Source organism: Ischnura elegans, chromosome 12 (genome assembly GCF_921293095.1).
Source record: "Ischnura elegans chromosome 12, ioIscEleg1.1, whole genome shotgun sequence".
NCBI classification, from domain to species: domain Eukaryota; kingdom Metazoa; phylum Arthropoda; class Insecta; order Odonata; family Coenagrionidae; genus Ischnura; species Ischnura elegans.
Window position 1 is genome coordinate 83232026 of NC_060257.1, and position 24289 is coordinate 83256314.

At 39.5% G+C, this 24289-nt stretch overlaps 1 protein-coding gene across 8 annotated transcripts in view; it reads left to right on the forward strand.

The window, feature by feature from the left end:
- Positions 1-24289, forward strand: part of LOC124169766 (protein daughterless) — a 196708-nt gene that overhangs the window by 5956 nt on the left and 166463 nt on the right. For all 8 annotated transcript variants that reach the window (XM_046548483.1, XM_046548477.1, XM_046548479.1 and 5 more), the window contains exons 2-5: positions 6957-7009; positions 8028-8187; positions 12503-12525; positions 12729-12776. In XM_046548483.1, coding sequence (XP_046404439.1) covers positions 6957-7009; positions 8028-8187; positions 12503-12525; positions 12729-12776 — 284 coding nt within the window. The remainder of the gene's footprint in view (positions 1-6956; positions 7010-8027; positions 8188-12502; positions 12526-12728; positions 12777-24289) is intronic.

Below are 24289 nucleotides of genomic sequence, written 5' to 3' on the forward strand. Positions count from 1 at the left end.
AGTTGTTTGTAGGGCGACGTTTCGATCGTTACTTCTGCCTTCAATGATGTCATGAGGAGCAGCCATCGAACCATCGCCCTACGAGATACTCACCCGGTTGAAACCCCGAGAAGGTTTCGCCAATGAGAATTTTTATACGAGGCAATACTGCGTGCTCAGTAATTTGACTTTTTACTTTGAATTAAGTCATTAATTTGACTTTTCTCATGGTAGAAATTTACTGGCCAGCTCGAAAATTGTCTAATATTTCGGTGACGTCGTTTCTCTCACGGTTTCTGTAAAATTGCACATGAAATACAACGATATTTACTTCCATTGTTGTTTCTTTGCCGTATTTTTTTTAGTAATTTGCAGTGTTTTTTTGGCACCATATATTTTAAGATTCCTGGGAAGTCTTAAAAATATGATATGTAATTATAATTTACTTTTTTGTACAGAAGAACTGTTTTATTGTTTTAAAACCAAATTGCAATAATATTTTCACCAGTAGGTATCATTTTTGTAAAACATTTTTACAATGTTTGTTACCAAAAAATATAGAATTAGTCATCTGCCTTTTACATCTCCTATTTCTTCAATTTAAGCTATACGTTAAACAAGTAATAATATGCATAACATTATAAATAAAGTATTACATTATTATTTTTCTTTTTCTATTTTTTAACGCATGTTTAAACATAATTTAATAAAATACACCAGAGTGCCTGTCATCACATTAAAAGTTACAGTTGAAAAAATGTGTATAAAATTATAGAATATTGTAATATTAATCAAATCAAATAATTAATTTATAATACTTGATATATAATGAATGTGCCAAAATAGCGTTTTCAGGGTGTAGAAGGTATTTTCAAGCTTCTATTGCATAGTTAAAAAAATATATTCTTCTGCCCGGTAACCTATCGGTCTAACATTTCTAAAAAAAGTATAGATCAGAACCAGTTGTCGATGCCTTTTTGCGATAATTTTGGTTATTCAAAGACAGTATGGGTTACCACTTTTAACTATTATCATTTGTATTGATCGCCCTGCTGCGGCATAAATTTTAACATTAAATTCTTCGCTGCTCAAGAAGTTCCCCTCTGGCGAACACGTCTGACTACTTATCAGAAGATTCTAGGCTCGAATCCTGTCAAGGTCGTTACACTCTTTCCGCTTTTTTCCTTCATTTTTTAATATAGTTGTTCAAATTGGCATTCCGCGTCTTCTATCGTTTTAGGCTTCCTATTTCGGATATTTTTTAAATGTGGAACATTTTGGTTGCCAGAAAGGCCTAATTTTTGTAAAATAAAATGAATGAGATAATACCAGCAATATATATATATATATATAGCAAGTTTAATCCAAATGTAACGTTTTTATTTAAACTGTAAGAAGAAAATGTTACAACGTGTTAAAAATATAATTCGAAAACCACTTTTTTATTCGAATTGAAAAGAAGAAATAAACAAACCTGCCGTAGCTTAAGGTTCCGCACTTAAATTTTACCAAAAGAAGACTGCATTTTCATAACCAGAAATGTGGTACGAACCATTTTGAACTCCATAAATCACTATAATCTCAAGTGTGATGATGATAAAGTCACATCACTCCCGAGTCAAATGTGAATTGAGTGCGCACCACGTTTCTGTTTATGAGCATCTAGTCTTTTATGTGTAAAATTTAAGCATTGGACGTTGGGCCAAGGCGAGATGGTTTAGTTTCTTCTTTTTAGCTCGAGTAAAAAGTGGGTTATAAATTCATATTTTTAATATTGTAATATTCTTTGTTGACGACGTTGCGGTTGAACGTGGTGATTAAGCAATCCTCTTTATCGGAGGCAGACGATCGTCAAACCCACGTATTCACTCTCTCCTTATTTTTACCCTAAGGTTAGGTGTGGACGGATGAGACTTCATCCTAAAAGAAGCCACTGCTTTGTGTACTTAATTATTAAGGGTAGGGGGGACATTTATTTCCCTTGGTCACCTCGCAAATACAATTATCTCGCCTTGTCAAAGTTTTTTTTTTGGAGTTTCCTATGGCTCGCCCGGGATTTGAACCCGGTACTCTCCGTACAGTTGTCAAGCGCCCTGTCCATTTGAGGGTAGTTAACCGTGTATTTATTTCTTCAGGAGAAATACCTTGGTATAACATTTTTTTCATCTCGAAAAAAATATATTTCTTTTAAGGTAAATTTATTGGGTACCTGTAAATAATTTGTGATCGGCGTGATATCAAAACCTTCTCATAGAGCTAAGGTTGATATATCAGGATTACCCTTCATTTGACTGGATACTTAACGTGGGCCTGCGTAAATATCCGTTTAAGTTTCCATATGTCAAAACCCTACCAACTAGGTAACTGCCCGAACCCTTTCACTCCTCCAAATGATATCCGTCGCAAACTAGATCCTTTCTTTAATTCGGATTGTAATGTCCTAACGCAATTGATCTGTATGGGTATATATATGTATGCTTGTTTGCCCGTATCGCCATTTTTGCTACGTCATCCCTTTGTTGATGGCTTGATGAGATTAGGCACTTGCTTTCACAGGTTCGATGGAATGGAATTGTTCGCATTAAATTCCTAACTTTTTTTCCCTATACCTCATAACTGCGCCTTTGGGATGAAACAGATAGGCGTAGAAAAATGATGATGAAATCCAATCTCTTATTCGTTTGAGCCTGTTTTTGAGCCGTAGACCTGGTGGCGGTCTACTTTTTCCTCCTAAGCTGTTAGAAGATTCATCTTTTTTACTCCTTTTGTTATTGTTCGTTTCACATTATCCACGTCATGTCCTTGAGGAGAATTCCAAAGGGGCATTGGATTACGTCCCTTTCATGGTGCATAATTTTACATAAGCATCCCGTTGCCTACTTGTTGCTTTTCCGAGAGCGCTTCATCTCAAGCTTGCGGAAATTACCCGTGCCTGGTCCTTCTGGCCAATGCCAAATGTCTTCAGTAGCTAACAATAAGTGTTTCTCAGTATTGCATTTCCAGTGTAAATATTCATGTTTTAGTGTTTGTCTTTTACCTTATTTTCTCTGAATCTAAGAACTATTCATAATATGCCTATTTTATTGCGTGGTTTCATTTCTATTTCAAATTGAAATCCGCCGTTATTTGGAGTGAATGGAATTTCAAGTGGTTTTTACGCTCAGAATGGAATATCAATATTTGTTCATCAAAACAGTTAATTGTAGAGATTCTCTATCCTGGAAATAAATCGCGGAGAGCTTTTTTCAAACGTGGTAGTCGTTTGAGCTGAGTAAACGGGATCCTACAGCATGATCGATCAACAATTGTAAGACGAAGTTATGTGCTCTAATCTGTAAAGTTGCCCGTTTTTATATTTGCGAATATCTTGTCTTTTAGATCTTTGCTTACTTGTCGTGTTTAATAACTCGAGGTATTTTCTTTATGATCCTCCCTTTCACCAATCCTTCGACGACTGTATTAATCACACCGTCATGCCTAATGATATCGCCGTTTAGGTTTTACATATCGACCGCTCCTAGCCGAAAAGTAGTGTGTATCTCAAAAATTCATTGCATTCAGTCGTATCTTAAATGTCCAGTCCAGAAAATCGTATGAGAAAAATTTGAGCCGTCTTATTGTATCTGAAATTTTAGACAAAATTCAGACACGATTGATTCTATGGCTCCAATTTTACTTATACGATTTTCTGGGCTATAAACTCATTATACGCCAGAATGGAATGATTTTTTTTGGTCTACTACTTAGTGGCTATGGGTGGGCGATACTTGCACATTTTCGTGCGAATCATAATTACTTACGAGATCTAACTTGCTTAATACACTGGCAGTGTTTGTCGCACTGTGGGTGCTTCACTTTAGCTGCGACCTTACTTGTTGCCGAAGAAAAAGTATCCGCTACGTTTGGCCCATTGCGTCGGTTTATTTTATCGTTCATTTACTTCGCCGGCTCGCCTCCGATCTATCAAACGGGAGGTCCTTTCCTTCGTTCAGACTCCCCCAGCCTCTTCGACCCCGTCGCCGTGTTTCCCTGTGCTCCCGTGGGGGTAGAAGGGTATCTTAGCCCATCAAGAGGTGCATCTCTGCAATACGGCCGATTTTCTTCCTGCCTTATTACGCATTAAAACTTTAACGGTATTTCATTCAAAATTTCAGGGTATAGAGTGCAAAACGTTTTCCTGTGTCTCGGGCTTGTAAATATTTCCTCAGAATTTTTTCAGCAGTAATATTTTCATCGTGTCGTATGTTTCAAACTGTAACTTACTATTCGTTATTGAAGGAATTTATCGAGTATGTATACCAAAGTTAAATGTCAATTATTGCTGATAGTTTTCTTTATTAAATAGGGATTTTGAACGTCGTCTCTAACGAGGACCTTGTTATAGTTGCTGTTTGCGATGAGAATTTAATTGTCTTAAGTTTCAAAACGGAGGAGTAACTAGGAATATGCTTTGGGGGGATGAGATGGTATGGGGTGGCGATCCTCCCACCCCTGGCAACGGGCGGTGGGAAAATTTCTGAAAAATGACATGCCTGGATATGCATTTCATATCATTTTGGCACCAAGTATTCAACTTTAAATAGATGCAGTGTTAAAATTTCAAAACTATGCAAGTTTTTAATAATTTTTCTATTTACATGAGGTTTTGGGGGAATCTATCCCCTCATCCCTCCATGGTTACGCCACTGTTTCAAAATCTAATTTACAGGTCGTACTCCATTAGAATATTGCCAAAATAAAGCAGTCTCCTCATCATCTTATGAATTTGAAACGGTGAATGATTTTTATGAAGTCAAATCTCCAAGTTTTCATGGAAATGACGTTACGGGCAGCTCATAATGCTTAATTATTGGCATACGCTATATTTTGAGAAATTAATTCTGTAAAAATGTGAACATTAAATGATCATTGTACTTAGTCGCCGAATTTTGATGTTTAACATCGGTACGTATCGGCTATGAGAGTAAAACTCTATTTTGATTAGAGGCAAATATTATTTGTTTTATGTCTGTGCGATTGGACCTCCCCAAGGGTGGGTGGGGAGAGACGAAAGTGTTCGTCGGAGGTCGTAAAGGGGTCGCCACCCTTAATTGCCCCATTGGTCTCGTGAGCGCTGGTCATTCTTCGTCCTCCCTCGTCCGGTCCTCTGCGAGGCTATCGGGGGAGGAGATCGCCCCTGGAGACACGAAGGTTTGTCCATCCATCTCACTCTCCCCCTTCACTCGCTATCTATTCCTCCTTCCCCCAAGTTCTCAATTAAGGTAATAAGGCTTTTTTTCGGTTTGCCTGCGTACTCCTTGGAGACACGGGGCAATTATTCTGCGTATTGGCGAGACGTATATTTGTATCAGAGGTTCTCGTGTAAAATTTTTCCAGCATGAGAAAAGAGAGCATAGTCGAAAAATTTCTTCGCGTAATCTTAGTTTTATTCACCCGTTCGGTGGGTGTGTTTACATTTTTCGATATTTATTTTGGCTCGGAATAATCCCGTATGGCCATGTACTATAAATCGGTGGCATGCTTGTGCTTACCTCTACGTCAACCCCTATGTAAAAGGCCAATATAAATCATAAATGATTTCAATAAATGCTAGTCGTAATTTCCTTAGAGCACTTTCTTTTTATTTGTAAATTGCTGGTGTCCTAACCCCCCTGCCACACGCCTTTTAGGTGGCTTGCGGGGCGTGATGTAGCTGTGCTGATTTCGCTGGTGTGGAAATAAATGAAATAAAAATTTAACAAAAGTGCAGGGAAATCGAAATGTTGGTATGAGCCCTTGTTTAGTTGTCACTGTGGTGCGTCCTAAGCACGTGTTTTGTTTGCTGTTGGAGTGAGTGGGCTTTTGCACTCTCGCTGGCACGCTCTTCTTTTGGTCGCCCACCTGTCCGCCTTCGGGGGGTCCTCTCCGCCCCCCCCCCCCCACAGCCCCGATGCAACGGATTTCTCTTGCCCCGAAAAACTCCTTCCAGTATTGTTTCGACCCGTCCACCGGCCTTGTTTTCCTCACTCGCTGCAATGCAATATAAAAAGAAAGGTTATCGTTGTTTCTCCGCGTGCACCTTGCTGGGCGTTTCCAAATATGATTTGCCGGAAGTGCACTTGCGGTCGGCCAGTTCTATTTGCCTCAAGTTTAGACGCTAAACTTTCTTACAGACGCGAAGTGGCGGAGAAGCGGTGAGCCTCTCGGAAAAAGTCAGTGACGTCATGAACTTTTCAGCGAATGGCGTAAGCCCGACGACATTTCCCTGCGGATAGGTCGAGAAGAATTTTTCTAACTGTATCGCAATCGACATTAATAAAAAATGGTGTACTAGCCCATTGCGTTGCCATTAGTATCAAAGCTATTCTCTGTCGTGTTTTTAGCGTGCTCCTGGAATAGAATACCAGATGCATGCATTAATGTTATATTAAAGGACTTAAGGCCTGGTTACACGGTACTTTAACACCTACAATTTAATGTACGTTTGCGTGAATGATTTTGGTGGAACGGAACGGAACATGTACGAATGCATGAACCAAATTAGAACAGGCTCTATTTTCTGTTAATGCATTCGCACAAGTTGGGTGGTTACACGGTACATTTTCGTGTTCATTCACGCGTTCATACATTTAGACATTAATCCGTACGTGTTAATGTATCGTGTAACCAGGCCTATATATGATATTTTCGATTTTTTTAAGTGCATCCAGATGGTGTGATTGCTATGAAAGTCTTCATTCAAGGATTGTGGCTCTTAATAATTTTCTCCTATCAAGGAAAAGGTGTATATTTTTAAGTGTTCTTAACAATAAACAGAATGCTAAGCCCATTATCTTTGTGACGATCTGATATTCCTTGACTTAGAAGTTGGACGATAAGTGTCTACGGTCGACATAATATTTAAACTCCTTATTTATATTTGATATTATGGATTTTTAAAGTATTTTCTTAAGGTTGAATTCTTTGTGATTCTAATTGAAATCTCTTTTTAATTTCAGAGAAACCCGGTTACACATCATCAGGCTATGGAAACAACATAGACAATGGCATGGTAAGGCATTAATCTGTTTTTTCCTAACTGCCCAATGACAATTATTTTTCATATTTTTTTGCCAAAGTCAGCCCCACTTGTGTATTTCTAATGGAATACTGGAAAGTATAGAATGAAATCCTGTGCTTTTCCGACCTACGTAATGGTGAATTCTGTGCGGGTGTTCCATCGGTCTATTTTTGCCGTTTCTGCCCTTTTTTAATAGGCGAGTCCTTTATCAAAACGTACGCAGTGTCGTAGGCATTACCTTGGTGGAAGACTTGTATAGCTTCTTCAAATTCAAAGGATATTATTCACTGTTCCTACCTACTCTATTCGGTTAAATTCATGTTGTATCGTTATATGATTTTTTAATCATTTCTTCCTGTTTGTAATATTTGTCTCGAGAAAAATTTTCACTCTACCAGGAATCGAACCGTGGACTTTACGGTCCTGAGTTCCATTCCCGTTATAGGAATGTTTTTTCTGTGCCAGCTATTGAGAATTTCACGCGACAGGTTAAACCTGAATCGCATGATCATTTTTGCCGTCCGTCTAAGTGATAGCTACAACGATAGCTTTTTTAGGAACAAAAAAATGGTGACTCGACCTATCATTTTCTGATTCACACGGTCATTCCTACCATCCCTTTACCTACCGTTTACTGCGTCACTTTCCTTGTTTAAAACTCTAATTAAATTAAGAGCTAAGTGTGGCGTTACAATCGCCGTTATCGGCTATGCTTTCTGATTAGCTCAAGGACGGTATCAGCGATGATTCCAGCGACGGAAAAAGGTACTTGCCGAGTTATGGAAAAAGGGATGAAATTTCCATCCCTGGAGACATCGCGGAAAATGACCGCGCGAAACGGTCAATTTTTTCTTTGAATCGGTCGCTGGATTTGTCCCTCATAAGGGATGGAAAAAAATGATCATGTGATTCAGACTTTAGAAATGTGTGTCGTGTGTTTTCGTGTATGTTTACGTGTGTTCTCCGCAGTGTTTGACGTTCATTTGTGTTTTCTCTCTTTGTGGTGTAGGCCTACGGCAACAGCTACGGCATGGCGGGCCCTGGCGGGGGTGGAGGCGCGGGTCCGGGTGGAGGGGGAGGAGGGGGCGGCGGGGGCGACGCCACCTTTGGACCGGACTCGCCCTACTTCCCCTTCGGCAACGCCCCCAGGAGAGCCACCCCCAACCAAGGTGAGTTCCCGACGACTAGTAGACAACAAATCCCACTTTTGACCAAGTTCAAAGCGAAGTAACTCGTGACTTTTATTGCGTGGTCAGTTGCAAAGGTTCGAAAAAAACGTATTCGATATTCGAGTCCTTTATCGAAACATCCGCAGTATTGTTCTTTTGATGGAACGGAAACTAGGGCCTTAATATTTTTCTTTGGGATGATTTTTCAGGGGGATTTGACTGAACGAGGTGCTTTACTCGTATTTTATATGTTGACTAATCAAATTCTGATGCATGAAACGGGAGACTAAGCTGGAATTCACTTCAGTTGCAAAGGCGTGTTTGGCTAAGGATACCATTCGTTGAAAAGAAGTGTATTCTGTTTCAGGAATGAAAACTAGGATCTTGGATTCTTGTCTGCTCCTAAATCGCCTTTTGAGTTTATTTTCAGGGAGGATTTTACTGAACGTGGTGTTTTTAATCGCATTATGCCTGTAGACTAAACTTGTACTGTTGTACATGAGACGGGTATTTGTTTACTTAGTTGGTAATCACTTGCATTATTAGGGAAAAGGAAGCTTAAATAAATGCTTTTGTGAACATTTCAGGAAAAATTCGCACCTGATCAGTTGGCTTTTGAATGTGGAAGATGTTACGTTACAGAATACTTGTGTAGGACTGCTAAAGGGAAGGAGTTATTAAAGAGGGAACGTAAGCTTTCCGGGTGAACTAGCTGTAGGAGTTCTCCGGTTTTCTGCTGGTCGGATGGACGTCGTTTCGATGCCAGACTCGCTTATAGAAACGATGGGTATGGATTATGCAAATGCATGAAATATAGTCATTAATTATATTTCTATTATTTGCGTTACAAGAGAAATTACTTGAGCGGGATGGTGGTGAATATGCAGTATTTATTGGAGGAATACGTCCAGCAGAGGAACTACATCGCATCGTATGGTAGACGCTGTAGTCTCTGTCCTTCCACAAATATCTTCCTTTTACCTTTAAAACCTATCTGTTGTAGTGTGGTACTTCGATTGTATTTCCTCTCGCAGTTGTTGAACCTCGATGTTCATGAACAAGTTCAGGAGATGTCGTGAATGTCATAGGAAAATAGTTACAATTTCATGGAGAGTAATATATATTCATATTTCTTCGTGCCTTTTTATGGTTTCGATTTGTGTTAATTTGTACTAATCAGAAATCGAATTTCTTGGGATTTCTATATTCAGTGTGTTTATTTTTTAAAATTTTGAATATTATTATTGCTGTTCGTTTGAAAGAGCTTCGAAAGTTCAATGAAGACATTTCTGAAGTAAAATTAATGATGCGATGTGCAAAAATTTAAATGAAAGCGCAATATAGTTCAATTTTAGCCGAATATTTATAATTTTTCTTATATTTTATTAGTGTCAAACATTCTAGTCGTGTCACTGCGGCTGCGGTAAGCACTTTTCGGAACTTGCCTTAAACACTTAAAATTTATCTGATTGTGAGTTGAAAATATCCTCCATCCGTATTCTGTAGAAAAAAAATAATTCCACCCCAATCTTTCCGTTAGGAAGAACATAAGCCTAGGAAAAAATATTTAGCAAGCATAAGTGTATAAATATTAGGATGGTCTGATCGGATACTTCGGATCCAAAATCGCGGAAGACATCGGATCTGGATCCTAAATTTTAAATTTATGATTCAGTGAATGCAGCGTCCCATTCGAGGGAGTGGAAAGACTTTCGATTCTACCTTCGCATGCGCCGTTGCACTGCGATTCTTGGCCTACTCATTGGTTTTTTAAGAAAGGTACACATTTTTATTGGCATAAAGGGATATTGACATAATGTGCGAGGACTGTGAGGTGAAACTATCGCGAGGAAGTGGAAAATCCACCTCACCCCAACTGAAGCATTTGCGGGCGAAACACAAGTCAGTATGCGATGAGAAAGTGATAACATTCTGGGGAAACTTATCTGGGGAATATCAAATATCAGTCAATTATTTATCCGAAGATTGAAACCTATTTTCATTTCCAAACGCAAGCGTAACAGTTTACATCCTGAGCGTGTAAAGATTTTATCGTTTTTAAAAAATAATTTGAAAACTTATATAAACGATTATTAGTCAGTAAATTTTTTTAGACGTGTATGTAAATGTAAATAGCATTACTTTGATCGTATTTACCCAAAGGAAACTTGAATAATTACTTATTTTATAGCAGACAATTGAAAATGCAATAGGATCCGAAAATATCCGAAGATCCGGCTCCGAAAATCAAGGATCCGATCCGGATCCATCCTATATAAATATAGGATAGATCCGGATAGGTCCATCTCTAATAAATATGGATTTTTTAATAAATTTATTCTGAATAAAACATTTTATCTTCTCCAGTTTTATGCGTCTTTCCTCAGTGTTGTTGAATATGGAGAGGGAGGGATGGATGCGAAAAGCAGACGCAAAGGGTTGAGGGTACGTCAATGGTGCCCCGAGGGTGCGATAATTCCATTTGCACCTCGGAGAGGGGTGGGTGGTCCAACTGTTGGCTAGTTTCCCCGCCTCCTGGAGGCAAAGGTCGCGGCGGAGGAGCGTGCCGAAGACAGGAGCATGCATCGGCCGCCGTCGCCCCGTGGCGTTTGTTTGATGGGGGCGTTTTTATTGGCGCCGTGCCACCGCGTGATCGCATGGAATCCTCCCGTCGTTTGAGTCCGCGCACCCCTGAGGCCTTGTTTGTCCCCGCGCGCGCGCGTGTGTGGGTGACGGAAGGTGTGTCCCAAAGCGGACCCCTCGTAATTCATGCGGGTTTCTCGTAAGAGTGAGTCCGGGGGTCGCATCCCCCTGCATCCGTGTGGTTCGCTATGCACCCTCTATTCCTACTCGGAGGAATGCGTGCGGTGGGAAATTCATTCGGTTTGCCCCGGAATGAATTGAGCATTTATTTTTTGGACGGGTGTACTGTAGGTTTCCGCCATCCGTGGCCCTCGTGACAATTTTTTACGGATAAATAAACAATGAGAAGTTATTTAATTTTTTACTCGGTAAAGCGGAATTGAATTAACAGAAGTGTGAACTAAAATTAATTCAACCAATGAACGTTTTTCCGATTTTTTTATGACTCCACCCCTGGTTTTTCCTGACTCTATCGTTATTACCTAGATTATCTTGATTGTATGATATCGTTTCTGGCTCGAAGTGGTGGAAATGCGATGTATCCATGATAAAAATTAACAAAAAAAGGTTAATTTCCATACTAATATACTTTTCCTCTACCGACCATGGTTTACACACTCTCTACCTTGAGAATGATATAAGGGTGTCGAAACCATGTTCGGTAGTAGAATTTTATATTAAAGTGTGGAAGTAACTATCAATTATTTATATTTTATCATGTATTTCTTGATTGCACTGAAAAATTGGTAGTGTTGTTGGTAGAGCTCTCGTCTACTGATCGACGGATCCAGGTTTATATAGCGCGTGAAGCCTTTGGACACTCCCGAACAAAAATAAGAAAAGGTACTAGGTGCTTTGAGAAAGGAAGTAGCTTCTTTGCCCTGAAATTGTGGTATCAAATGCCTTAAGCTTAGTTTGGGGTGAGATATTACCTCACCATTTCAGGCACCTCATGAATTACTGAATGAGTGACTGTGTGCATCGTTATTGCGTTGATTTATTTTCATTTTTCACCAAGTTAGGCCATCCATCATTCAGTCGACTAACGATAGTAAATACTCCGGCTAGCCTTATTGGAGGACGATCATTTCACGTACACAATTTGTTTAATCGATCAAATTTTTACTTTGCTCTTGGAAATGGTAAAGATGTCTTTTTATAGAGTTTATTAATTAAATTTTATGGATAGATTCCCCGCTACTCCGTACTGTATGTTTCGTTAAGTTAAAGCTTATTTCGTTACTTGAGATTGCTCCCTGAAGATTTATAAGCTTGCCTCACTCAGGCTAGGCATAGGAAGTGCCTCTCCCTCGTATGCGATTTTGTATGTGATTGTTTATTTTTTTGAAAATCATTTTATTTTTCTCCAAGCGTTTTGAGTTAGCGTCTAACCGGAAAAAGAGTAGTTTCATTTATTTTGATTTAAAAATTATTTTGATTTCTTTAAAATGTGATAATATGCGTCTCAAGCATATCCAAAATAATTATAAAATTTTATTACATTTTTAGTAGCCTCGAGTGTCACGTTGCTATTTAGAGTTTCTTCGTGTGTATTGGTAGCTCACTTTTATAGTATCTTGTAGAGATTTAAAGCGGTGTAAGTCCCATTTAGATTAGCTGCAAGTCATGTCGTGTAACTCAAATCTTTCTTTTTCTCGTTTCATGTTACCAGGGCCGGTCAAAAGGAAGAAGGAGGTGAGTGTCTCTTCTTTATAAAATATTTAAGGATTAGATACATACATTTAAATTTATTTTATATTTTACGAATATAATGTTTTGACCTATGTGTTTTTTTAGTTATCGCTCTTAATGGTTAACGGTTTTTGGCATTTTTTCATTGTAAATTATATCATATTTTGTTATTCTAATCACTCTATTATCTTTTTCTCGGTGTTTAGCCAATGGATCCCGCGGACACGACGGAAATCGGTCAGCAGCAAACTTGGGTAAGTGCCAAACTTCATTTTCATACCTTTAGTGATTACTTATTCGTTGTGTTGGAAGCATTCAGGAAACTTCGCCGATGCAGTGATGCATAGGTGACCCTGAAATTTATATTTACGATACCTTTGGGGTTCTTGAACTGACATTCGTCATCATTTTTTTCGTCGGCGTAATCTATGTGACACTGCGTGCGACGTCTTATCGGGTACCTGTGGAGCCCAATAATTTTCCGTTGTGAAAAATGGTTTAGAGTTCGGGAAACATGGGCCGTTTTTTGCCTTAGATTGAAGAAAGATATTATTTCCTGAAGGATTCGGTCATATAGGTGTGTTGTGCTTGCGGTAAGCGTTAAAGAGGAATTTAGTTACGCAAAGGGAATATGTTTATGATAAAAAAGTGAAAATACTCAGTGGTTTCGTGGTTTAATTTTTGCCTGTTTTAAGTATTTATCTAACATATTTTGAATTTGCTTTCATTGTGCGTTAGATAATCTCATTTCGTTCGAGTTACGGGTAGTAACAGATTTTTTCCACGTATTACAATAATTTTAAACTTTTGAAACTGTGGAATTGGGAGACATTATTTGTAAAAATACAACTTTCTTCCTTTCCCTTTACTCGGTGTTTTATGGTTTAACGTTAAGTTTGGATGGATATAGGTGGATTCATCTTAGTTTAAAGGTGTTTCAGATGCGCAAATTCGGGGTGGGCTGGACCAATTTTCTTTCATTTGGCGGATTCGCTCTGCGAAGATTTATTTTGAGTATCCTATATATATTCTTGATTTGAACCGAGTACCCATCTGACATGAGCCTAACGCTATGTGCACTTCTTAATCTTGTATAATAATATAAAATCTACGCGGCACCTCCCTCTCTCTTAGTTGGAGATAACGAGTAAAGGAATTGAAATCAACTTACGGAAAGAACATAGTCCGCAGTTTTCGTTGCGACTGATTCCTGGATCCTTTGTTCTCGGTGCCGAATGAATTCATTGCGTGCCTGGTTAGATGGATTATTTTGCACGCTCTCTTTCCGCCACTTGGTCCCGATGACGAATTGTTGGAAGCGGAAACTGTTCCTGACTCATTTCTGAGGAATCCTCTTTTTGTCTCGTGCCTTTTCCTCTCGGATGTGTGATGCGCTTGGTGAAAAGACGGCTGCAAGGTAGATTCTCTTCTGGAATTCACCGAAAACCCGCGAATTTCTGCAAAAATGAAAATAATTGTGTAGGAATGGTCCTTGCTGTAAAAGTCAAATCGTGAGGTTTCCCCACCCTCCCACGCATAGCTACGTAGCTGTAGTATTTGAACGTCCCGTTCCCATGATGGCATTAAGATTATCCTCCCTACCTGCATAAATATTTATGTGGATTGGTTTTAAAAGGGCCAACGTCAAAATCGCTTACTTTTCGGGAGAGCATTCTGTAGTTACAATGTTAAATTCAACTTCATTTTAAACGGAAGCTAAAAAAGTTATCTAATCGGAAATTTCAGAAAATTAATAGCCCTTGGCTATTAATTTTCTGAAAATGTCCCTTTTAGCACTTAGCCACAGATTTAATGCCTAATTTTACTCGATTAGTTGAAGTAAATTTTTAAATCCAATCCTAACAGTTTTATCTTCTGTGGGGATGATTATTTTCCCTATTGCTTATAAAAATCAGTGTTTAAATTATCGGGGCCACTCTGGCGTGGCAACTTACGCTTCCGTGTGTGCTATCTATCGGAATCATTCCTCATCCAACCACCGTTCTTGAAGTTGAGAGATCGCTATTTTCGTCCGATCCTGTCGTAATTTTATGGTGGCAGACAGCAGGTGTTCCCTTCCTTTCCTATTCATTCAATCGTGTATTAATATACTTATTCCGTCCCCTCTGTATAGGGTTCTTTTGTGTCCAACTCTTAAACTGGATTAGTGGCTCGTATTTCCCCTGAACCTTCTTTTTTAATCGGTTTTTTTGTTTACTTTGTCGCATTTCTTTATTTCGAGGTAAATAGTATCTTGGTTCGTTAGCGGCGTTCTATCTTTAAACGTGGGACAGTGATTGAATAGGACGGAAAATTTTCTTCGTGAAAGGGGTTATTTAAGCTCTTAGGGCGTCGTAATGAGGGGATTTTAACACGTTTTATGACATTCTCGTTAGTAAATCGCTGTAATTCTGGGCATTTTTTTTATTGATTGTGGTACCACGCCGTCGTAGAACCAGCACGCATTTTTATGGGCTCTTTTAAACTTCCAATATGTGTGGAGTGCCTGGAGTACTTACTGATGTTTTTCGAATATATATTCAATTTTGTTGAGTGAAGGAAGTGAAAAGTTGTTGGAAGTTTTTAATGTGTCAGTTTAATTCGTCTTTTCTGCATTAAATTATATTATTTATATTTTACTCCTGATGAATTGGAAGTGCACGCGGGCGGTTACTTGCAGAGTTCGTCGTGACCTCGTTGTGTTTTGAACGTTGAGAGAGCGCTGGTGACCGGGTTCGGACTTCCGAGTCACATCGATTTCGTTATATTATTGGATTATTTTACATTCAAATATTGGTTGCAGACACAGAGGTTTCCACCTCAGCCAATCATGGGATACAATCATTAGCCGCATCTACCAATTACATCCGGCTTGATCCCTGGGCAGTCGTATTTAAACCCGGTTGTTCGATCCCTGCATCAGACTGTCCTGAAGAAAATGAGCTACGCGCTCTTAAGGCCGTTTTACACGGGGCATGTACTTACACAATCTGACGTGTGTACGACGAAGGCGCAGTCAAAATTGCGTCGTGTAAAGCGGTGAATTGCTACAACACATGCGAGAATGCGTGGACGTGAGATGGCAAAATAGCCCATGTTCTAATTTCATTCATGCATGCGCGCAATTCCACGCCATCTTGGAAATTAATGCAGTTTAAACCTGCGCAGTTCCGTGCCCCGTGTAAAACGGCCTTTAGAAACGTTGGCGATGATGGAGTTTTAAGCCCGATTGGAAGGCCGAGGAACAGCCAATGCTCACTCACTACGGGATCGTCTCTTTAAACAGGGTGGAGAAAAATTATGTCACGAAATTTTAACCCTGGCTAGCTGATGTCAGTAGGAACCAAAATTAATAATGATTTCTGGGTCGGAAACCCACCATTTTTAATGTGTAGAAACTTTGAGCCAAGCCCTCCGATTGGCTGCGAATTTAACCTGCTGTCTTACCTCTGAACAACTCATGCTTTGCCTCAATTTGTCTCTGCCTTTGTCAAGAGTATCCGGCAACGGGGCAAACTCGCGACCAATCTTGGAGCTTGGCTCAAAGTATCTGCAGTTTAAAAATGGTGCGTTGTTGAAATTTCGTGACGCAATTTTTATCCACCCTCTGTATTAGAATGAGTGAGAATAACTAAAATAGTCCTCGTTTCCAAAGCTGCTGTTGTTTCACTGTTTAAACGAAAGCTTCATCGCCGCCCCTGGCAACAATACGCTCCAGGGGCGGCACTGATCTCACTCCCGTGAGTTTTTCTCCCAGCCCTCGTGACCATGACCATAATTATGTGAAAGTACAAGTTTCCGATAAGTGTCAGTTGTCGAGTTCAAATGTTTCTCTGGTTTCTATGCATTTGTACTAGATGATGACTTGCCACGTCGAAAATTTGGTCGTGAAACAAATACTTAATTTGGAATTACAAATTTTTCATAACTTTTCATTATTTTCAGTAGTTTACATTAAGTCACGCTTGAAACAACTAATTATCTAAACGTTCCGTTTCACGAACCTAGCTCTCTTGCGTTGGGAGACGGGTTTTTGAACCCCATTCGTTCGGTGTGGCCGAGGGGCTGCCCCCATCTCTGCCTTGCGCTTCTCCTCCATCTTGTCTCGCCTCATTTCCCTTCCCCCATCCTTCTCCCCGTCTCGTCTCTTTTCCCGTCCTCATATTTTTTGCCCGTCCCATTTTTCCCCCGCTGTGCTCCATCCAGCACATCATTCAACATCCCACCCCGCACCCCCCGTTATGCTCTTCCCCTTCACCTCTTAACCCTCTCCCATTCTCCATTCCCGCCTGTCTTCCCTCCCATTTGCCCCTCGTCCTTTGCCGAACCTCAAGGGTTCGCCGCGGAAAGAAAGGTCCTTCGCCGCTGGTGGGTGCTCGACTGATCCTCGATCGTCTAGGGCAGTGTTTCCCGAACTTCCTCGAGCAACCGCCCCCTTGGATCTATAAACCTATACTCAACGCCCCCCTAATCGGTAACTTAAAAATAATAATTAGAAGCATGGACTAAATAACCAAATGAGTGACATTGCAATAGTTAAATTAAAAACAGTGAATAAATGATGTTTATTTAGAATTCAATGTGTGTATAGTTTTCATAGCACATTTATGCTAAAGGCTTAATGCAAAATAAAAGGAACTTAAGTAAGAATATACTTTTAACATAAAAATAAATTGCCCCCCTGCCGCCTCCTTAGCTCTTTTCGCCCCTAAGGACTAGAACACCGCCCCCCCCCCCCAGGGGGCAGTAGCGCCCACTTTGGGAACCACTGGTCTAGGGTCCGTGGAGACACTGGGCTGATCCACACTCAGGGTTATTACACGTTCGGGGAAGAGTCTTTGGATGCGAAATGGGTCGGTTAACTCAGGGAGAAGTCAGGGAACCTCGTCAATGGCTTCTGAGAAAAGTTATTTTTACTCCACTTCACCGCCCCGAAAACAGCTTATTACAAGGTCCTTACAAGGGGGTATGTAACGAGTGACGACGTAGGACGATCTAAAACATCCACGCCCTGAATGTTGAAAACTATTCTCCTTATTTTTGACTCGTATTATTAATTGGTGTATGCTTGAGCTTCCTAATGTTGACTAAGGTAATGGTGTTTTAATTGATATTCATGCATTTTTTCATCCACACGTAGCCGATTATTTTTAGTAGCGCTTAAAAATTAAAATGAGGATAGCCATTTTTTGTTTTTCATGCATAGATAACGTGTAACGTGACCTAATGCATTATGGTTTATGCTTTTCCTCGACATTCTCGTCCTTTCGTCCTCCGTCCTGCTGCCTAAGCAATTCCTCGAACTTTACACTAGACCTATAATAATCAATGCTTTAATATATAAAGACGGTTAGATGCATAAAAATAACCATTTTTATCCAATAATTTTTTCCCTATCCCTCTGCACAACGCACCCCTTGGCGATTTGTTTTGGTGATTAGTTCGTAGACGACCGCATCAGTGTACGAGCGATTCGGACGTGCGTAGGCACGATCCGGTTTGCTAATACGCCCTGAAGATGTACATGTGTTGGTACATGGAATATACTAAGGTGGTATACTTTGAATGGAAGTCGATCCGAGACTGTAGCAGGAACGTGTGCCCTTGTGCACCTACGCACGTATGATGGAATTCGTGTTAGAGGGAAGCAAGAAGAGTGAGCGATGGAGGGGGGTTGTGGAGGATAGGGTCCTTATTCTTAGAAAGGAGAATATTTGACCTCAAGCTGTATTGGATAAAGAAATTCAGTGAAGGGATGGGGATAAAGCAATAATTCGTAGAATGTTGCATGCAAACCTACCTCAACTGCTACCGACCGCATTATTATGCCCGTTTCCAAATTTTATTTGTGAACTCACTATCGAATGTATATTTCGATACCTTTGGTAAATTAAATACTTGAAACACTTTTGCAAATTTTTATCAAGCTATTAATAGATAGAACTGGTAAATTTCTTTAGACGTTTTAGGTGAAACGTAGAAAAGTTACGAGAACACTACTTTATTCTGATCACAAGGTCATCTCAGGTACTGGGCTTTTTCACCATGAAAGACGACAAAAACATGTACTCATGGTGGTGGTATCAGGGTTTTGTGTCTGATAATCCCTGGAGCGCAGTGGAAAATATAAATCGAAACTTTTTTTTCTTTTACTAGTCAATCGATGGAGTAGAATTATAAGAACATATTTCTTAATTTTCTTGATGATGACATTAATGAGGGCATGACATGACGGTAATGACATTAATGACAATTTTGCCGGCCCGGAGGCTGGTGGATGGGCTGTCCGTTAGTAAGTGTCCGTCTTCCTAACCCAAGGTCGTGGGTTCGAGTCCTGTGTGAGTATCCATGGCATGGGTGGTTATATATGTGCCGTCCTTATTATTTAATTGCTGGGTATGGTGCAGTAGAATAATTATTATTTTATCCCTCGGACCAACCTCTTTAACGGGGTTTTTGTCACTTTCTTCTCCAGGTTTTCCCATCTTCTCATCCACTCTCCCCTTACTTTCCCCCTCGCCAGTTAAAAACCGTATGAATTGAATGCTCTATACACCATTTGTATCTTGAAGATGATGTAGGAAGATAGAAACCTAGGTCGGAATAAAGTTTATAGTCGTGGAAACTTGAAAGTGTTTATTGAGGGTGTCCATCGACAGGCTAAAACCGAGAAAGTCGGTCCAGAAAACTGCGTGAATTTTTAGTCCATAGTAAATATAAAAAGTAAAACATTATTACAGTTTTATAAAGTAATGAAACAGAATTGAAGTCCTAGGATAGACCTGGAATAGCGGTTGAGTTAATAATTTTCTGAGTACATTCGATCTGCTGTTGATCTATTTACGCGAGATGCATAGCATGATTTGGAACCTATCTTGAAATTAGTATATCCTTAGTAGAAGTAGGAGTTTTTAGAATACCAAAATTTATCCATGCATTTTTGTTCCAGCCGGGAATTCCAGAATCTTTTATTTCAACTTTGTTTCACATACAATTTTTCCAGTTCAACACCCATTACCTGGCCTAAAACGCGTTTGTCGTAATTTTAAGCTCAGTATGTTAGGAGAATTCTCTACCGCCGCATAGAAACATGGAATTTCAGACGAGACAACAGAATCGAAATGTCTGTCTTGAGGTGCCAAGTGAGATATTCATCAATTAAGTGTATACTTTCTATTACTAATTGTAAGTGTGAGTGATAATCGATTAAGAATAAGATACTTGAATGATATCAGGAACGTAAAATATTACACAAATATGGTATTATTAAATAATATTGAAGTAATTTTGGTGTTTTAAAATTCCTATCTATCGCAGAGTAATCACGAATCAGATTAACCTAGAATTTTGTAAAATTTCCCCGGAAAACCTGGAATTGTGATTGAAATTTTCTGCTTTGATTGGCCGGAAACCCTTAGTGTCCCCCATTTTATTTGAATATAATGCCAGGTGAAGTCAACACCTAATGATGATGTTGAAGCACCATCTTGGCTTGCATTGAATAAATTTTAATTTTAAATACAATGTGTGCTAACGGACTTATTCCTTGTAAATACATAAATATATTATTATTTGAAAGTATTGCTAGTAATTTGGGGGGCCTGCATCATAGGAATTATTGTTTATCTCTCGGATCAACCTCTTGAATGAGGATTTTAAAGAAGCGTCAATGAGGTGGTATGCCCTCGGAAGCGTGTTGGTTAGTCATTCTCTCTTTCTCTCCTCCTCCTGGTCGACGGCAGCCCATGGACTCCCTCCCCATCTCTCTGCACAACACGTGTCACTCGGCGTTCTACTCAACCTTCCCCTCCCTCCTCTCTCAGCCGCGGGAGGGGAGGGGACAGATCCACCCCTCCCACTCCTCCTCCGCATCTCCGACAATCCCTCAACCCCTTCCCCCTCATCTTTTCCCTTTTCGCGGTCCTCTTTCGGGAGCCGGCGGCGGCTTTTCCAAAGCGCGGATCAGCTGTTGCGCTAACTTGGCAGGGGTCCCGCATTGTGATTAACATTCATCGTGATTCTTGTGTATAGCTCAAGAAGTGTTGTGTGTGATGCGTTACGTTTCCGTCGGCCAATGGTATTATCCCCTCGGGAGTTGTCAATGCAACAGTCCTCTCTCTTGTGCATCACGTTCGGATTTCCGCATTATCCGACCCTGCGCCAATACTGATTTAAATTCCCTTGAGGTTCTGGTACTCTATGTAAGGGTTTGAATTCATCTTCCTCTATCATGCTCTTTATGTTTCGCGGTAAGCTTCCCGCGTGTTTGGGTAGTGTAATTTACGTGCCGAAATTGGGGTTTTAAGTTTACAGGGTTATCTCGATAATCCGATATGTATGCAGCCGTGGCATAGCGAATTATCGAAATACCGGATGATAGAAAACGGCGGATTATTTAAACGTACTGGAAGCAAACAGAATGTACACAAAACTTTTTAAGGTATAATTTTGACATTATATGTATTAATATAGTGACGACAACTCTCCCTACTGTTTTGAGTGAGAGTCAAGGAATATAATATATATATATATATACGCGTGAATTTCACTTGCTGTTATTTACAGTCATTGCTGACATATTTTCATTTTAAAATTCTCATTAATCGATTGTGCGAACGATTTCTATCCCTTGATTATGGAGCGTAGCAGTGTTTACGTTTGTTAAGTTTCTTATCTGGATTTAGTTTGTAGCTACCTCTCTAAAATCCTGTTCACACGGTTAATTAACCCCTTACGAGTTAATGTCTAATGTATGAAGGCGTGAATAAACACGAAAATGCACCGTGTAACCACCCAACTTGTGCGAATATATGTACAGAAAATAGAACCTGTTCTAATTTGGTTCATGCATTCGCATATGTTCCGTTCCGGTCTACAAAAATCATTCATGCAAACAGACATTAACTCGTACGTGTTAATATATCGTGTAAACAGGCCTTAAGACGTGATTTCCGTCAGATCGGCTGCATTTCATGGCTTCGCTGTGCTCTGGCTCATAATTCAGTCGTGATTGACTGTGATTTGATTCATGATTTATTTTATTAAATCTCTTACCCAGCTTTGTCTTTTCCAATTCAATGAATATTACCACTTGCTCATTGTGCAACAGGTATCTGATTTTATATTTACATCCTTTTATTTTCACCTTCGGTATTTTTTAAAGGTGTTAGGTTCTTTCTGAGATATTTCTTTATTGAACTGATTTAATCGATGGTTTTCATTTACTTATTTAAATGGTCAAGGAAGTAATAAAAAAAAACTAATATCAGTCTGTGTATTATCTATACGTAGGGAATAGTTATTGGTGGTTGTTATTTGTGTGTCTTATTCATGAGTGTATTGGAAGGAGAATTTAGGGTCTTTTTTCTACTCTTCAAATGTGTATTTTGAATTTTTTACAAAAATACATGTTTTTTACCCATTGTATTAAAAAAAATAATTTAGATTTCTTCGATTAATCGATCGATTTCCTTTTGGTTCAAAGTTCGGTTTTGTTGGAAAGTCGAGATTTTCATGTCGATTAAAAATCGTTAGCTCGAAGAAATAGATATTGTCCGATATTTTTCCTTTGCTCTCTGAATGAAATCCAGTCCCCCCAAGCTTCTGGATAGTCATTTTCTCCAGTTTACAGAACATCATCCCTGCTCCCTTCCTTGGCTTACTTCTCCCTGTATCTCTCCTTCGGGCTCAGTATTCCAGTTTGGCCCTACGTCCTGTCCATAGCGTTTCCAGCCTTCCTACTCATCTCCGGTCTCTCTCTCTATTATCTCCTCTCCTTGTGCACTACATAACGTCTCGGATTTCACTCCTTGTGTATTCCTACCCTGCTCCCCTCATGACTTGATGCGTGCTCGTGGGACATGCCATCCCATTCACTAACTTCCGGTGCACTCTCGTGTTTTTTTCTTCATTGGTACGGTATGTTTTTCTATTTTCCCGTTCTGTATGTTTTTTCATTACCATTCTAGGTTTTTTTTTATTTTGGTCGCTTCTCTTAACGCACGGTTTTGGTGGTTTGATTCGTTGAATATTTACAAGAGTTACAAGTCATTCACTCGATTTTTCTATTACTAGATGAAAGTTCGAGATAATTTTCCATTGCGTGAAATTTCTGTGTTGCTAACTGAAGGAATTTCGCCACATCGAGTTCAGAGTAATCGAAAAAAAGCTTTACAGTCGAAAATAATAATAATTTAATCATTATACTTTTAAAACATTTTTATCCTTCTTTCTGAAAAAAATCTTTCAAGATTCATGGTTCGTTTTTTTTTTTTTTAAATAAAAGTCTTTAAAGTCGATTATAATTTCTGCGTCTTCCCTTTTATAAGGTTTATGGCCTCAAATTTCGTCGAATTTTCTCTAATCATTTAATGCCATATGATTTTTTTTTCTTGGAACAGCTGGAAAATTTTACGTTTGTCATCTGTGGAGAGGTTTTCAACTTTGTCCGAATGTAACTTTATTTAATACCCGTATCTAAAAGTTAATTTTTTTAACATAATTAAATCCGATTTATACGTATTTTATTTCTAGTTTGTAACATTAAATAGACGTGCAAGTATTTTGATAGTCATTATGAAGTATTCAATGTAAACTTTCTGTTCATTTAAAAATTTTTATTGTAAAATGATATGTAAAAAATTACGCAATAGTATTGGTAAAAATATGGGAAATTGTTGTATTTTTTACCCCTTGCGCTGCAATGACTAGTCTAGCTGGGCGTGAACTTCCGATGCCAAATCGCGCTATAACAAGTGTAGCTCGTCATCATATTGTCATAATTTTATCACTACTTTGTGGAACTATATAATTATTTTGTGCAAATAAATATTAAATAAGTTTAACAATGTGTAAATATCCACAATTTACGTGAAGAATTTATATTTCATGAAATATGATGCATTGGAGGGAATAAATGATTTCACACCAGTAACGATAGCTCGATATTTAATAATCACTTTATTTCTCTGTTATGCTTTGTTTAGAAAATACACAATATCATTACATTAACTACCATTCCATAAAAAACAATAGAAAAATAGATGATAGGAGCTCGATATGCAGAAAATAAAAAGAAGTGGAAAGGGTTAATTTTATAATCAGAGAAGTTTGTTTGTTTATAAGAAATCGTGAAAATTGGGCCAAAGTTACCCCATTTGACTGTAATTTAAATTGTATGGTGGGAATTAATTCTTCCAAACCTCTCTTGGGCATGCTTCGCGTGGGGCTCCAGAGGTGGAGGGGGAGGTGATATTCCTCGTCCAGTCCTCCTCCCGAATGTACGAGGGGCTTAAATATATTCCTCTCGGAATTGGTGGCACCCCCTTTGTCCTTCCAACCGCCCCATCGCCGCCGCGGTCGCAAACAGATCGATAGCCACCGGTTGCGTCCTCACCGCGCGCACTTTTTAAATCGAACCGTCCCCTCTCCTCCCCCTCCTCCTCTCCGTTTTTCCCGCCCTGGCCACGCCACGTGATCCGCGCCGCTCGCGTCCTCCGCGGGATGCACGACCACGTGGACGCCGTCCCCCTCCCTCAACACGCATGCATAATTCTGGGATGTGTAAATAAAATCTTCTGTATCAGTGTGTGGCACTAGGGCGTACCAAGGATCAGGGGCGCATCCAGGATTTCTTTCTGGGGGGCACAAGCAAGGCCGTATCCAGGATTTTGTTCTGGGTGGGGGGGGGGGCGATGAAGCTGCGGTCCCCTTTTTCGCCTTCCGTTAAGAGCAGACAATTTCCGCCGAGTTTCTTACCACCTTTTCT